The sequence below is a fragment of the Physcomitrium patens genome, chromosome 23 (genome assembly GCF_059467195.1).
Source record: "Physcomitrium patens ecotype Gransden chromosome 23, ASM5946719v1, whole genome shotgun sequence".
Classification (NCBI taxonomy): domain Eukaryota; kingdom Viridiplantae; phylum Streptophyta; class Bryopsida; order Funariales; family Funariaceae; genus Physcomitrium; species Physcomitrium patens.
This window is the reverse complement of record NC_143432.1, coordinates 2,350,220-2,368,422: the sequence shown is the minus strand read 5'-3', so window position 1 is coordinate 2,368,422 and position 18,203 is coordinate 2,350,220. Positions and strand designations below refer to the sequence as shown.

The following is an 18,203-nucleotide window of genomic DNA, read 5'->3' as shown; positions in this document are numbered from 1 at the left end:
TTACATTTTGATTGCTTACCATAGAAATGACTATCATGTAGTTGGCACAACACTTCTTGTAGATGTTATTCATGCTCCTCATGGATTTTACTATAGACTAGGATATCATCAATGAAGATGACCACATTCTTATTCAAAAGGTTCTAAAATAATTTTTTTATTTGATCCATAAAAGAGGTTGGAGCATTAGTGAAGCCAAAAGATAATACAAGCCACTCAAAATGTCTATAGTGCTTATAGAATGCTATCTTTTTTATATCCTCTTTGGCAATAGGAATTTGTCAATAACCACTCAAAAGGTCCAATTTGCTAAAGAAGGTTGCACCTCAAAGTTAATCAAGAAGATCATCTATACGTACAAGTGGATATGTATTCTTGACAACCTACTTATTATGGCTCCAATAATTGATGAAAAATCAAAGTCCACTATCTTTTTTGGATGCAAAAAATACATGTCCTCTCTATTGCGATATGCTTTCTCAAATGAGGCTCTTTTCTAAGACTTTGTTTAATGACTTTTGCAACTCTTTAAGTTTACTTGATGCTAGACAATACATTGGCTCACTTACTAATTTGGCCTTAAATACTAATTCTATCTGAAAGGAGGCACTTCAATCAAATGGTATGCCACTAGATAAGTACAAAAAATCACCATGTGTCTTCCATCTTTAAAAAGGGGTTGTCCTTACTAGCTAATCAATTTATTTATTTTCTACTTCTAATTATGGCATATCAAGGATAATATCATATCTAAACTTTATTATTCTGAACTTCTTCCTTGAGGCATAGGTGTCACTTAGTCTTAAGATTTTTTCTTCACTTGTCTTGCTCAATACATTTTCTTGGTCATCTATTAAGTATATTCTCTATCTTTTCATTACCTTTATTTTATTCCCAAGTTGGTTCACCATTAAAATGAAATTTTTTGTAGAGCTATAATCCACAAACACTCGACATAGTTGTCTTTTTATTCAGCTCATTAGACACACTAGTGGACCTTTCTGATTGTTGTTTGATGCCATGCCATTTGTATCTAAAAAATATCAACCATCCCTAATATTGGCCCTTATTGCCTTTCCTAGGAAGCCATGTTTTTCTAGTCCACTTCTTCATGAACTTGGTGGCCTTTGAGATTGTGAATCCATTGTGATTTGTTGGTGCTTGAGCTTTGAAGTTTTAGATAGTCTCTAATTTAATGGCCTAACTCCCGACAATAAAAGTACAATCCCTTTTGTATTAATATTTTTTGTCTCTGTAGTGTCAATAATCCTGGTTGCGCATCAATTTCCATCAACATTGGTTGTTGTATCATAGTATTGATTAATGGCATAGGCCCACGCTATACGTTGTACTCCATAATTTCTAAAATCTATAGCATTGATTCTCTCTGCAATCCCAATTACTTCCTCAAATATTTATAGATTCTTTAATTCTATTTCTTGTTGGTTCATAGATTTCAATCCTTGTATAAACCGATCCATTATCTTTGCTTCTAAAATATTGCCAACGTGGAGATATAGAGACTTGAACCAAGAGACATAATCTTGCATTGATGTGGATTGTATAAGGTTAGCCAATTGATTACATGCTAACTTCTTTGAATTGATGGACCAAAATTAACTCCTAAGCTTAGTCTCAAACTCCTCTCAATCACAATATTTGCTTTGGGCTCTATAACTTTGAGCTCAATGTCACCACCAAATGACTACTATATCTTTCAAATAATTGGAGGCATATATAATTTTTTTTACTAATGTTTGCTTCAAATAATTGAAAGTACTATAGCATACTAAAAAGCTATTGGCATAAATCTTCTTGCCTTTAAATCCTTAAATATGCATTCAACTTTTTCAATTTCATTGCAACAGATGTCAACTTCTTTCTCTTAGAAGCTTCTATTGACCCTTTCAGGGTAACTATCAAATCTAAAAGGTGTTGTATCTGAGTCTCTATTTGAGATAGCTCTGCTATATCTCCCATGCTATAATTTCTTTACTAAACTTTACTATTGTAATACCTTTTGTCCTTCCAATTAAGTTCTTAAAGTAGCTCCTTGTGGTCCCAAAATAATATCCAATGTGATCATAACAATTGACTTTCAACTAAATAATAGCTATCAATATACTACATAAGAACAAACTAATACTTGCTCTCATACAAATGAAATAAGACTAGATTCTCTAAGGTTTAAAACCTTCCTAATTTCAAAATAACAAAGATTTCAACAGAACGTAAGACGAAGCATATCAGAACAAAACTAAAATTAATTAAACGGAATGGAACCTGAAAGATAAGATTGAGTAAAAGAGAATAGAACCAAACAAAACCAAACATCATAATAAAACAAGAAAAAAAAACAATCAAACTTTACTAAAAGAAAGAATTTGAATCTATACCTAATCAAATGTCTATATGGCCTCAGTTAGTCTTATTTATATTTTATTTAACTATCTCTAGAACTTTCTAGAATATCTCTAATGGTAGATCCCATCAAGATAACCACCCTTCTAAAAGATTCTAATCGTGGGCCTCACCATGATAACCACTCTCATATTGTGATTTGGCTACCATGTGAAAATAATGTTTTTATACATTTAATACACAATATACTGGATAACATGGTGAAAGCCATGTTATTAGATTTTTGTTGGTTGTAGGATGTGGATAGATTACAACTTAAAAAAGAGATAGTTTAAAAGGATTTTTATTAGAATTTATATAACTTTATTTCCTTTTGATAGTGACTTTGAAGTTGATCTTATTAGTAATAAGTTTTAAATATTTAGAGTCACCTTTGTTAGATATTGGTGACCCTTAAAGTCTTATTTTGTTTATTTAATAAGGTATTTAAGACATATATTTAGTAAATCTTATAAAGAAAAGAGTTGGAGAGGGGTTTTGGTAGCAAAAAGAGAATTTAAGGAATCCATATAGATGAATGGAGATGGATGATGAAAATCTCCCTTTCTATTGGTCAAAAATCATGACCAATGGGCTTCAAGGAGGCTGCTTGAGGCCATATTAGAGATTAGGGTTAATTTTTCGGAGGCATTTGAGTATTGGAGGCTAGGTTCAGAACGTTTAGATTTTTTACTACGGTTTTGGTGCAAATTTTGAATCATTTAGAGTTTATGTGAAAATGATATGGGCGCTTAAAGTTAGGGTGTTGATTTTGTACCTACTGTCACTCATTTGTATATAATGCATGCGTACAAAAAGCAATAGAAGATTGAAAACTAGGGTTGAAAAGAGAACTTTTTCGGCTATAATTTACGCATATTGCTTGATAAATTCTATGTTAGTATGAAGAAGTTATTGGAAGTTGAAGTTAGCATTTGGAATCTAAGGAGTTGTAAGTGCCCCGAATTGCTAGTAGTTGTGTTTTGAGCTATATCTTGTGCAATTTGACAAGATTTTGGCTAAGAATTTTTCAAAATATTTTTTTTATGTTGCTGAACTTTATACACAAGTTTTGTGACATTTGGATTTTGGGTTTGTGAGATATAAAGAAAATAGTACTTAGGTGCTTGTGAATTAGGATTTTAGAGTACCTGATAGGATTTTTAAGATTCTAGATGATTGGTAGCAACTTTATAGTTGAATTTTTGTAAAGTAAAGCTTAAAGGTAAATTCTATAATATTTATGAATTTAGAAAAATTTAAATAGTTAGATCAAGAGATAGGAATTTCTAAAGTTCAGGAAGAAGAAATCCTTCACGAGAATATAATATTATAACTTGAGCATTTTATACAAAATAAAGGAGTATTTTGGGAGCCAAGAGTTTATATATATGTTGAAGATGGATATATGGAGCTATGGTTGAATTCTTGTATAAAGATGAGTTTTTGAGAGGAGATTGTGGATTTCCTTTGAAGTTATTAAAAACCTAATCTTTCAGCAAATGGTTAGCTATGATTTGGTATAGCCAAGAATGTTAGAATTTTTTAGATATTTTAGAAAGCCTTATGTACAAACCTTTTTAGATATAAAAGTGTTTATTAGTACAATATCTTTTTGATATTGTAATATTTATTTGTCTTCTACTTTTAAGGTTAAATAACTTATTGGAACTTAGCCAATAAGTTAAAACTAAACTCTCTACAGCTAGATACCCAGTGTATTCCCGGATAGAAAACCATGCAATACGACACTGCCTTAAGCCTTTTTAAAAGGTTCTATAGTGGATTTCATATAAACCACCACTAAAACCTCAATTCTAGAAACTTCTCAAAAACGACTCCAACTACATATCTCTATATGTAAATGATACAAATATCTATCCATGTCATATTATAAATATTGTATATTCTAATAGAAGTAAAATATATCTTTTTAATCAATCTATTTGTTCACAAATCTCCAAATTTTGTATATTTTGCCCTAATTATTGTCAAGAATCTTTGATGTTCCCCATCTTAATCATGGTCTTAGTAAAGACTATAAAGAAGGTTGTTTGATTTTGATTCTTTTAAACTAAAGGACATATTGATGAGTCAGTAAACAATATTTGGTCTAAAATTAGTATACTTCTCTTACTTAATAGGTAGTTATAGTATTTGGAATCAAACCTTTGATTAGTATTGGTGTCCAAATTGAAGTTGCACTTTTGAAGCTTAGAAGAGTGGCATTTCTTCTTTATCTTCTTGACAAGATCGACAAGAATGTTGAGGTATACTCTCAATTTACTTAGGTAATTCTAATTTCTTTTATCAATGTAGTTGCACGTAGATTTGCCAATTATGTGAGCAACCATTTGTTCTCTTATCAACCTCTAGACTGCAAAGTTTGCCATAAGCTATGAGACGTTAAATTAAGACCCTATCAAGAACTGTAATATCTATAAGGCCTTCGAGATCTTTCCATCTTGTCCTCCAATCAGCATCTTGTATTTTAGAACAAAGAAACTTTTGAACTATCAAATTTTATGTAGACCAATATGTTAACATAAGAAACTAAGCTAAGGCCAAACAAAGTCGTAATAAAAGTTAGACAACATATGGTTTGAATCCCAAATGTACCTAAAAAAAAAGAATTGTGATACTTTATTATATTCAAAGATAGATTTTCTATTATCAAAAATACATGGATATTTTTAATATTTTAGAAAATTTGAAAGATATATATGATTATTTTCCTAAATTAAATGTCTTTTATTTTTTATTATTTTATGAAATAATTAATAATAATTATATATATATTTTATATAAAATAATAATACTATTGTTAATAAAAATGACATTGTAGTACTTATTTTGGAACATCTAAAACTTCAACAAGAATTATTTTTTGTAAATTTACAAATTATTATTCAATGTTAGTATTAAAACCATCTCATACTTTATTCTTAATAATTAAGTCATTTAGACTTCTTACTAATTTTTATTAAACAATAAATAAATTATAACTTCTTTTTGATAAATTTGTAAGAAAATATGTTTAAAATTTAATCGTTTTTTTCTTCTTAAATTTATATAATTCAAATTTTATTTATAAGTTACTAAAGTTTCTTCAAGACCATGCTTGTTTTTTTCTATATTCATCTTTAAAAAAAAATTGAAAAATTAGTATTTTTTTTTATAATTTTTTAAAAAATATTCATATATAAAAATAGAAAATAAAAATAATCTATAAATATATTAGAATTTTAAAATATAATAGATATTTTATAATTATAAATCTTTATCATTTAAAAAAATATCACAAATAAAGTATATATTTGTATTATTATCTAAAAATTAATCATAAAATACAATGTATTTATAATTTAATCATACTTTTTGTGTTATTTTTTTAAAAAATTGAAAATTTTTAAAAATAAACCTTTGTATTCACATTTTCTAAATTATAATATGATATTATTTTCAAAAATTATAAAAAATTAATTTATAAGTTCATTTATATTTTTAATTTATATAAAAATAATAGATACTGTATTATTCTATATTCATGTATATAACTATAAATATGTTTAAAAAAATTTCTTTCAAATAAAAATATGAAACTTCAATATAAGACCAATATCATTGTTTATTTTTTAATATTTAAATATTTTCTTTTTGTTCAAAAATTTATAATAGAAAATAGTTTCATTTAGAAAATATTATTTTATTTTATTTCTTTTATTTTATTATATTTTTTTAATATTAATTTTATATTTTAAAAAGATAATATTATATTCAATAATATTTCGATTATTTTTAGTACAAAGCTAGTTAATATATCTCTTTAGTTGTTATTAATATGTCATATGAAGATAAGAGAATTACCTAGTTACTTAATCATTATTAAAGCCTTTATAACTACCTTTAAAAAGTACATTTTTTTGGTCATTAGATGTAATATCATACTCCAATATTATTACTAAGCATTAAAAGTCTGTTTAGAATTTTTAATATCATATATATTTTATCTCTTTATCCATTTAAAAAAAAAAAAACATATTTTTCTTTGATATCTTCAGCTTAATTTTGGTATTATAAAGGTTAAAACAACTTATGTGCTTTATCTAACAATTTTTCAAATGACAACTCTTAAAATGAATTTATTTGTTGCTACTTCTTCATCTTTTAAAGAAGTTTTATAATTTAAATTTTGAGAATTTTCTCTTGATTAATATCATTTTATTGACAATGGTTGATTCTTGGTTTTAATAGATATTGTGGTTTTTTTTCAAAAAATTCTAATGTATTTATAAACTTATTAAATAAGTTTTATTTTCATTCATTAATCTTATATCTATGCTAATACACAATATATTTTAATTTTTTTAGTATCATCTTGAATGTAAAACTTATTCTACTTTCAATTCTTACTCAATAAATATTTTAAATAGATAATAGTAAATATTTTATTTTATAATATTTTTATTATAATATAAAGATAAATAAAATATACATAAAGTATAAAATAGATCTTTAATAAATATGGTAATTATAATAAATTTGACATTAGATTGATCTAATCACAAAAAAAAAAAAATGAGCTTAGTCAATGATAATCCAACTTATTACAAAGACAAACAATCTTGATATTACAATCAAATAGCATTACCTTGTGGCTAATATAGAATTAATGTTGTTCCTTGCAATAGATATCTCTATTAGTTTGTTGCTATTCTTGAGATTTGTCTAATTGTGTATTTTTTGTTACATGTAGTTTCGGTAAATAATTTTTCAAATATTTTATCTCAAGATTATCAACTTTTGAAAAGTCATCATTATCAAATTTTAAATAATAATCCTAATTAACATAAAGAGATAATTATTGTACCATGTTAATATATGGATATTTTATTAATATAAAAAAATACTTATACAATCATCTTAAAGATAATTGATAATACATCTCAAATACTATTCAAAAGCTTGATTTGTCAATTTTATTTTTTTATCAATTTGAAGATGGAATGCCAAAGATAGTTTTAAGTCCACCTTTAATGTCTTAAAAAGAATTTTTAAAACCTTGGCACAAATTAGATCCCTCTATTTTATATATTATCCTTTGATAATTTATAATAGAAATAAATATTATCAAAAAAAATCTAGTTGTTTTTCCACTTGTAATAGTTATTATATACAATAATAAATGTTAATTTTATTAATTTAAAATTATTTTTGTATTCAAAAGATTTATAGATTATAAATAGAATTATTTTAAAATAAATTATTCAAATACATTAAAAATATAAATAATAATTAAAGAAGTAATAAAACAAATAAATGTTAATATTGCCTTTTCAAAAAAGTGAATTTAATTTATTTTATAGAACCATAAATAAGACAAGAAAAGTTACATTATCAAAAATAATATTATAGACATATTTAAGTAGAAGAAAAAAAAGTAGAAATCAATAAAAATTACTTAGATAAGTTTTAGATTGATATCCATGGTGAATCAATTATAAACTAGGATCAAAACAAGATATTAAGATACAAAATTACATACCTACAACAGATGGAAATTTTTTTTGTAATTAAAATTAAAGACCATGAAAGTAGACTTTATAAGGATTCTTTGAGCATTAGATTTAAGTGATTTGAGTGCATATTGACTTTGTAAAAGTTTTGCAAAGTTAAGATAGTTTTGGATGATTTTTTTGTATTAAATAAAAAGAAGATTATATTTTGGTGAATTGTATAAGCTTTGTTGCAAATCCACTAGTAAAATTTTTTAGACCTTTGAACCTTGTTCTCCTAAATATAGATTGTAAATTTGAACTCAATTTGATCTTATCTTCAAATTCAAGGTAATTTTTTTTTTTATTGAAGTTGGAAGAAGAAGAAGATTGATTCTAAAGTGGATTATAAGCTATTTCTTTAAGTTTTTTAAGGATTATTAAGGTGTTTTTGAATACCTTGTGCTTTTTTTTGAGGAGCTATTAATCCAACTCTACAAATTAAATGTCTTATCAAGAAAAAGGTATAATTATCTTTAATTAAGAAAAGACAAAGCTCTTCTATTGTAAATGTAATCTTATTAATATGTCATTGAAAAGAACTTGAAGAATTTATTTAAACAAATGAGTTGTATCTCAAAGAAAGATGACATAAATGGATTGAAAATGTATGCATATTCAAGAAGTGAAATAGCTATTACCAAAGATAAAAAATAAAAATAAAAAATATTATGCCATTCAAACTAGATTAGAGGCAAGAAACAAATTGGCAAGAGTGAAGAAGGCCTCACTTTTGCCTCTTTATATACTATCTAAATAAGAAACTATTTGACAACATTATATAAGTCATTTGACACTAATCCAAATTGAGTGGCATGTGTCTAACTTGCAAAGCAAGGTTCCAACATGTGTACCACATAGCAAATATGTATAACAAGTAGTCAACATGTACAACATGTGACCAACTTATAAAACAAGTGGTCAACTTGTGTAACATATAGCCAACTTATTGGCCAAGTTTTCAACCTAAGTATCATCTACAAATATTCAAAAATTTAAATTTGCTTCTATGAAGCTTCTCAAAAGCTACTTCACTATTTTAGTTATAGTGATTAAAGATTTGCTGCTATTACTCTTTCTTGATTGCTCTGTTTTAATATAGCTATAATTGTCTCAAAAATAAGTTTAAATCTTACAAAAGTTATGAATATTTCTTTTGTTGAAGGTACACACAAAAAATATCACTTTTAGATAGAAGTATGTTTATAAATCTTCTTTGTATCCTATATGGAGATATTGAAAAGAATGCTATTATAAGAAGATCTTGACTTATTATTAAAATATTCAAAATTTGAAAGATGGATAATCCACAATCTATAAAATAAAAAAATAATTTGAAAATTTGAAGTAATCTATTCAATTCTTAAACAAAAAAATAAAATAGGTTAGTAGTCTTATTAAATAGTCAAGAATTTAATTGAATATAGAACATTGAAAACATAATACATTCTTGTGTCACTAAAAGAAATAAAGTAAATAAATAAGAAATAGATATAAGATAGAATAATATTAAAATGACAATTGCAGATTACAAAAAAAAAAAATTCAAATTAAGTTTATAATGTAGAAAATACATTTATATAATTAAAAATGGTCCTAATATTGCATCTCTATATACTAGCTACTAAAAAGGTCCAATGGAAGCTTCCAAGAAAACATGAAACTTGTGGCCTATCTATTGAAGTCTAAATATCCAATCTACATATAAGAATCTTGTTCAAAGATCTCCAAGGAAGATATTTTCTACCTAATATATTTTTATCTATTTCTACTTATTTTTATTCATTTCTATTTACTTTAATTTATTTTAATAATAAAGACATCAATAATAATCTTATTTACTATGAACTATTATTCAGATCAAATAATTAACATTTCAATTTTGATGCTATAAATGGCATAATTATCTAGATTAAGGAGTGAAGTACAATATGCATAAGAATTGTATTTAATTCTAAAATAATCTTCAAAGTTAGAAATTTAAATTGATAGAAAATAGTGAATAAAAAAGTGGAAGGTATATCAACAAAAATAAGTTTCAAAGTAAAAGAGAAGCTTCGAGAAACAACTTAAAAGTTAAATTTGTTTTAGAAAAAGTTAATAAATTTAATATAATATTAGGTGTATTATAATACCATGTGGAATTTGCATTATTTAGCCAGATAGTGATAAAAAAGAAAATTATTTATTGTCAAAGAAGGTGGTTAAATTACAATAAAAAAAATCACCTTTGAATTTGGATATTTTTTAGTAGTTTGTAGAATTAATAAATCAATGCATGGCTTCCATCACATATTAATACCACATAATGATAAGATGTAAAAGTCATAGGAACAAAGAAAATATGAATGCTATAATAATGTTAATATTGTTAAAATAAATAGTTATTTTATATTAAGGTGATAACACCTTTTAAACTAATATAAGGTGTGATACCTAAACTAATATGCAAACATAGTTGTTTAATTTGTAATGTAATTAATTGTTACTTTATTAATAATAATTTATCAACTAAAATTCTAAAATGATGTCAAAGACTTTTAGTGGTTAAAATAAATAAAAATAAAAACTAAAATCAATTTGAAAATATCTATATATGACTAGGATTGCAAAACAAATTATGTATAGAAATATTTATAAGAAATTGTAAATCACCAAAGGTATTGGTAAATAGAGACAAAACATTAAAATATCTCTTAAAAGGCTTTACTAAGACATCCCTTGTGTATGTAATTTAAGGATATTTTCTATTGATGAATATATTTTTTAGACATGCAAGTTAAGCATGCTGGTTTTTCTATCAATAATTGGGTCTTAAGCATAAGCCTAAAACAAAGGCTTATGACTTAAATCAATACAAAATTGCAGCAAAATCCATCACAATTATTCCTACATGTGAGTGGATAAAGTATTGAAGTAGAAAATTAAAACATAAAGTTTGATTATGACAAAAATTTCTAAAGTTGTAATGCATTTTTGCTAAGGTTTTAGAAATAATGGTATTATTATTATTATTATTGATCTTTTACTTAAAACTTTTTGGGTTTTTCAGGATTTATAGTACATTCAATAAAAATTGCTTAAACATGTTATTTTGTGAGATTCAAATTGGACATCGACTCCTGCATTGCCATAAAAGAGGTCCAATTTCATCACTTACATGCTTCTGGTGGCGAATATACATAGGATCGTTTGTAAATTTATTAACTGAGGTTATAAATTACAACTTGACAATAATAGGGATCCACTAGGACATCCAGTTCCACAAGATACTCCAAAGTACGTGGACAACAGATGTCATGGCCTCCCTCTACAAGAATGTTAAAATGAGTATTAAATAAATAAAAACAAACTACACACCTAAATATTTGTTCTTAAGAAATTACAATAGATTTCAAAAGTTAGAAATTGTTGACCTTAAACAAATGATAGAATGAACACTGACATACCAATGGTGCCAAAAGTCACAGAATCTCGCCACAAACACTTGGAACATGTATTTGGAACAAAATATAGATTACACCTTCACTGTGAATGCACACCGTTCGTGTTAAACTTCGAAAGAGTAGTGGACACCAGTTAAGGATAAGTTTAAGGCTCTCTAAAACTACTAGCAATTTAATGTCAGAACCTCAAAGCGCCACCTTAATGGTTTTTGAAAATGTTGATCTGCCGCTAAAAAGCATGTACATAGAAGCACATCAGCTGGCTTGATTACCTCAACATCCAGAATTAAATCTAAAAAGTAAAGCTCTTAGCACTACGTCATTGAAGCTTTCTTATTGGTGTGTCATCACAATGGCTTCACAATTCTTATGCCTAGAATCTGAAATTGCAAAATTTGATGTGAAACAGAAAAATTACTATCTCTAATGTAGGCTCCAACCGCGCTCTGCCAGAGCTCTACGGATTCGATTTGCAGCCTCAAAAGTGTCATTGAGAGGAGGATAACTCCAACTATCCCTCATCTGCGAGGCAAACATGTTACTGAACGGAATTGTTGCCGAAGCTACTTCTCATAATTTACTCTAGTTCTCACACATGTTTCAAAAGCTTTCACAAAGGCTTACACGATCGATGATAATGTTTGTGAATATAAAAACTATTTAACACCAGAAAAAATTTAACCTGAGGAAACATATCAACCACACATATAAGGGCATCGATGAATGAGGAGTTAAGTTGCTTACGTCTTCCGCTCCTGTGAGAGCTCGAATAAGTCCTCTTTGGCGTAATGTTGTTTGAAAATCGGTAAATTTCCATCTACATCTCTCTCCACCAATAACATAAACTGGTTTCCTGTTCACAGCAGACCGGTGGCAATAAAACTGGAAATGATTACAAGAGTTTAAAAGTAACAACTAGGTCAAAGATTTGTTGTTAATAACCAGAACTATGCATATAACCCCACCATCAATTTGAGGTTATGAGGATACGAACAGCACACAATATGCCAATTCTATTAAAAAAGTCACATACCCTGTGCTGCATGCTTCGCTCAACATACTAACAGAATCAGCTGTGACAACAAATGCATCCCCCCATGCGAGATGTCCAAGGTGCGGGTTTGGACCTGACAAGAATCAATTCCAAGAGCTTTAGCATCCCACAAAATGAAAATCTAAGCTCTGGGAACAAAATTGGATAGAATAATACATGAAAGAGGAAATTGTATATTAGTAGAATTAAGAGAAGTATCACTAACAAAACAATGAAGTCAGAGAATATTATGACAATGTACCTCTCCCATCCCAAATGAAAACTTTTGGATGATCTCCCAGCTCCCTTGTTATCAGATTAACTATCTGTAAAAACAGACAACTCAGGTATTGACTGAGCAAGCGTGGGCCATCTACAAGGCCTAAAACCAGAAGCACACAAAGAGGCCAGGCAAGAACGATACATTTAGGTACTGATTTCGGTGTTCCTGTACGTCTGAAATTTTATTTAGAGACATTTACTGCAAGACATGGCAGAGACAGTGTGATAAAACCCATATCAACTAAAAAGGAAGAACTGTACTTGAGTAGGAGTTCTCCGGGAAAATGTCATACGACAACTTCCACAAGTGGTGAGAACTAGCTTCAGTGCTGACAGTAGCTCCAGAGCTAAGTCTTCCCCATAACGGCAATGCCCTGAGAACTAACACAATCAGTGGGTAGTCCAATAAAGTACAAGCACATTAACAAATACTACCGACACAAGTGTAAACTCTTACGTGTTGGACCACCAATATTGACGATCAGCAGAGGCTTTGCCAAGGATGCTAGTTCAGATTGCCAGGATGTAGCAGCTGCACGCAATGTTGATGCATCCGCGTGATGCAAGGCCCCGACTGTCAGCACCTGCACAGAGACACTTACTCAGCTCTAAACAAATATTTTGCAAAAGAGAGATGACTGAGAAACTCAAATGCAAAATTGCGGTATGAGCAAAGTTCGGCATGTAAAAATCAGTACAGCTAATGATAACTACCAAAGTAATAAGCAACTCAATGAACCGACGTGCCCCAAGAAGACTGACCACATGCTTATCAGGGGGATGTTGAGGTGTAATCCATGGCAGTAACAACTTTGGAACTTCTTGGCGGGCGGCTGGACTCAGAGCATGGTAATCATGAAGCGGAGTGACGATCATGTCGAATTGGTCTAGACCCCATCGCGGGTGTTGGATCTGCACAAGCACAAATTCAGAAAATATCTCCAGTGATGAATAACATGGAACCAATTCACGTATACAAAAGTAGCAGAGTATATTTGACGAAAACTTTGCACAATACGTATGAGAGGAAGGCCGCCATGGCTTGATCAGATACGTGCATGCCGACTTCAAATTTCACGATACTGATGGCAAGTGCCGAAAATTCGACGTTAGAAAAAGAGATTAAAATAAGAGATCTCACCTGAACGACAAACGTAGCCTCAGGTGCTAATTTTTTTACAGCTGCTGCTACAGAGACGGTGTCCCGACCGGATGCCACGACTAAGAGAGGCCCATCTCTGTTTTTGAATTGAAAGTTCAGTAGTGCCACGTTAGGATATTATCCACAGGTAAACTCAAAGAGTTTTCATACAATGGTTGTGTGAAACTCACAAGCCTCTACATATATACATCAAACCTCTGCGAGCATTATAGACACCACAAAAGCTGAGAAATATTGTAGACATGTGAGATAAAAGCTATACAATAAAAACTTGGGAAGAAATAGAATTGCAAGTACCTGTCTATGTCTTCCAAAGCAAGAGCGGCAATGCGACTAGCATCGGCTTCAGGAACTGGTTTGTCATCCAAAGTTAATGCCCGCAACCCGTAATCAACCCTAGGTTGCGCAGGTCTAGTTTCTAGCGATGAGGATCCCGAATCGCCTAATAATCGACTAAGGATACTTGATAGTGGAAGGCGTCGCCAGTCAGACTGGATATGCCTAAAAAGGAAATCCAACTGCTTGTGAATTGGAACTGGTAGCCATCTTAGATAAGCATTGAGAAGTCCTCCTTTGGGACGATTCACTCTCTGCATAGGTCAGTTCCAGACATAATCAGAACCTGCGAAAACTCAAACAGCTGAAATAAAGATAAATAAAATAAAATAAAAACATGTAAAGTTTAAAAATAAATAAATAAATAAATAAATATTCAAGATGTGCTCCCATCGAGTCATCAAATGTCACAAAATTCTCACAAAATTCAACCAACACCTGTGAATTCAAGCCAACACGGAATATCCAAGATAAAATTTAAAGTAATATTGAAAAACTAAAATTTAAGACTTGCCTCAAACTATTTTGGGCACGTTCCATTAACTATAACAAAAGACATTACAAAATCTATGCAAATAGTTGCGGCACATCTCAAGATATTCAGCCGATTGAACGCAAAGAACGACAGTATTAAACAGGATCGACCAACTCGAATTATGCTGGCAATTAGGATATAAAGATGGGGACACTTACGTGCAGAGAGTATGAATTCGAGAGCCCAAGGGCACGCACGAGACCTATACACTGATGCTCAGCACCTGCGGCTCCATTGCCAATAATGACCGCACGGCGCACAACACATGAGATTCCATGATCGAAAATCTCGGGCATGCCCGTGTTGCTACTTGGCGGCTCAGGCAACTTGATGGACCTCATTTCACCAGACTGAAACCCTAATTTCCAACATGCATGTTTCTGGAATCGAATGGGAAGATCCTTCCAATGTCAAACCCTACGATCTACCAATTCCAACTCTACGCTCTGTTCTTCATACACCTCTCTCCCGGCACCGCAAATTTCAACTCCCACGCCACAACTTTAATCCTCTGAGAACAGCTGCCTCCGATACCACAACCCTTCAAGCCCAGTCGCAAGGCCTCAAATTCGAATTCTCTTCACCAAATCTACAACTCAACAATCGCATGCTTTCACCTGTTACCTCCCAGCACCCTGTTCTCTCACCAATCAAAAAACCTAAGATCCTCAAAATCCTATCAATGCAACTGCCACTATGATCTACTAATCCAAGCAGCCTCGCACATCCAGAACGAAATGAATTCTTCCGACGCAAGTCCCGGCCTCAAATGTACACTCAAAATCAACTACTACAAGACTTATGCAAAATTTTGCTGAAACACGTTATCTCCAAACTTCCTAAACTACGGAAGTCTATCTCAGCGCTTGAGGATCGATGAGCTAGGGCAATATGCGTGGGAGGGAATTAGCACTACGGAACAGAGTGAAGACAAATGGAGACCAGATGAAGTGCTGCTTGGGTGCTTGCAGAAGCAATGAAGCTCAAAAACACAAAGAACGGCAGGTTTGGACAAGGCTGCACAAGGCCTCGCCACATGCGCACCCGCCGGCCGCTAACTGCCGCTGCCGAACGCTGCCCCCTCCAGCGTCTCTTGGCGGCTGGTTACGTTACTCGGGTTGGTACTATGATGCGCGGGTATCAATGCACTGTCACGGGTATGCGTGGCGGGTATTAGTGGGTCACTCTTAGGCCAGTGTTGATGAGGGTCTTACATAAATATATATATATATATATATATATATCAATCAGTAGAACGTATATGTATATATGAATATATATACATATATATATTATATATATTATATTAATCAAGATAATTATATTTTAAATTAAGATATTAATGACAATTTGTATATCAAAGAACTATACAACATTATAAATACACTTCTTAAGAATTTTATTTTTTTACTAGAGTGAAAAAAAATTAAACTGAAATTTAAAAGCTGCAGTATTTTAAAATTAAAGTTCATAATTTTATTTTTTTCAATAATAAATTATCACAACAACATAATTTTATAAAATTTTTTAATGAAAAGTCACAAACACTATAATTAATTAATAAATGAATAAATAATCAAGTTTTTATAATGTTCTTGATATTAAAAGGGCTCAACTCTATGGCTTATTAAACATAAAAAAATAAAAATAAAAATGAGGGATAGTTTTATTTATGTTTTACTATTTTTTTACTTTTTGTAACAATCTGCATGATGTATAAATGAAAATATAATAAAAAATTATATTAACAGTAAAAATATTAAAGAATTTTGATTTTATCAAAAAGAACCAAAACTTTGAAAAGTATTTTAATGCATAATGATGTTAATCAATATTAAAATAAATTAATAAAATGAGAAAAATACATAACCTATATATATTTTGTAAGTAGAATAGGAATGATTTTTTGATAATACTAAAATACTAAATGATACTAAAATTTGTTTGGAGGAAATAAAAGTATCTTTTGTTTTTTAGAATCATAGAAGACTTTTTACAAACTCTTCCATATCTATTGTAAATGAGTATATGGAAGATTTTTTGTATTTTCAGATTATTTTTAAAACATTCAAAAAATGATAATTTTGAAAAATCTTACAAAAAAATGAACTTATTTGTTCACATATTGTCACATTATTGAAACTTATAACTACCTAAATAAAAAGAGTTAGATAGAAGTAAGTAAAAATAAGTAAATTATATAATATCTTATAGAGAGGCTTCATAGATACAGATTTGATTTTACATGTGTTGCACATGTTGGGAACTTATGGTATAAGTTGGTCATGTGGCACACATGTAGAAAACTTATCTTGCAAATTGAATAAAAGCTAGAAATCTTGCAAAATGTCACCACATAGCTTCTAGTTAGATCATATATATGGAGACAAGTGTGAGGTCTTTCTCACTCTTGTCAATGCCTTTCTTATTATTAGTATTGTTTTAAGAATCTCTTGTCTTCTTGACTTTGGCAATAACCATTATAGTTTTAAATTACACTATCTTTGAGTGATTATCTATTTTTTCTAGTGGTACAAAAATGTATTGACATTTAGGTTGTTTGTGAGTTATGTCTTAAATACTTATTCACTTACATTTGGAAATAAGATTTTCTAATGAGTACCTACAAAATAATGTATAATACAACTTAATAATTTTTATTCTTATGCATAATGTATCATTATTAATGTTTTAGAAAACCTAAAAAATCATTGTTAATTTATTACTAATTAATCAATTCTGGATAATGTAAAATATTTAAATAAATATTTTATCAATTTCATATATATATATATATATATATAAAATATTGACTTTGATTTTTTACTATTAAAATAGGATTCGGCATTTTTTTACCTTCATTACTTTTTTTTATAATCAAAATAAATAATATATACAAAGTTATATAGTTATATAATTACACATGTAAAAATCGACTACTTGTATTCCTTTTTAAAGATCGTAAGAGCATTCAATGTATTGATTTTGGTTTTTATTTACTTATTTATATTTTTTATAATTATTTTATTAGTTTAATCTAAATTTAATTTTATAATTATAATTATTTTATTATCTTTATTATTTATTTATTTTTGAATTTTGAATCTATCTTTTATTTTTTTAATTCATGAAACCTTTAGATGTCTTTGAAAGCAAAGCAATAGAACCTAATTCAGAACATTACAATAACCACACAAGTTTGATTTATTTGGTAAAATTGGTAACTTAGAGATACTATTTATAAACAATTTTCAGAATAGTACATTTTGTGTTTATTATATAATATTTCAATTAATAATGTTTTTGATTCAATAAAATCGTGGTAGAATGTTTAAAGTAATAAAAAATTACCCACAAATATTTTCATGTTTTAAAAACATCAAAAATATTATTTTAGAAAACAATTTTTTGATGTTTTAAAAACAAAATATTGATACAATCTGCAATGACCTTA

At 28.9% G+C, this 18,203-nt stretch overlaps 1 protein-coding gene across 1 annotated transcript; it reads right to left on the bottom strand.

Annotated features, from left to right (window-relative positions):
* Window positions 1-11,479: 11,479 nt before the first annotated feature.
* LOC112276233 (mitochondrial fission protein ELM1) lies at window positions 11,480-15,743 on the bottom strand. The gene is made up of 10 exons (XM_024507362.3): window positions 14,908-15,743; window positions 14,176-14,468; window positions 13,858-13,954; window positions 13,479-13,628; window positions 13,174-13,300; window positions 12,978-13,090; window positions 12,697-12,760; window positions 12,435-12,528; window positions 12,146-12,254; window positions 11,480-11,923 (listed from the first exon to the last, which is right to left on the bottom strand). Exons 1-10 carry the CDS (start codon window positions 15,088-15,090, stop codon window positions 11,825-11,827), a joined length of 1,329 nt encoding a protein of 442 aa, XP_024363130.1. The 5' UTR covers window positions 15,091-15,743; the 3' UTR covers window positions 11,480-11,824.
* Between the last annotated feature and the right edge of the window lie 2,460 nt (window positions 15,744-18,203).

Bases quoted from the DNA above. Each gene is read 5' to 3' on its own strand.
- LOC112276233 (XM_024507362.3), bottom strand. From the start codon at position 15,090: ATGAGGTCCATCAAGTTGCCTGAGCCGCCAAGTAGCAACACGGGCATG. The intron at 12,761-12,977 runs GTACAGTTCTTC...CTGTTTTTACAG, and splicing joins CCCGGAGAACTCCTACTCAA to ATAGTTAATCTGATAACAAG. The intron at 12,255-12,434 runs GTATGTGACTTT...TGCTGTGAACAG, and splicing joins AGCGAAGCATGCAGCACAGG to GAAACCAGTTTATGTTATTG.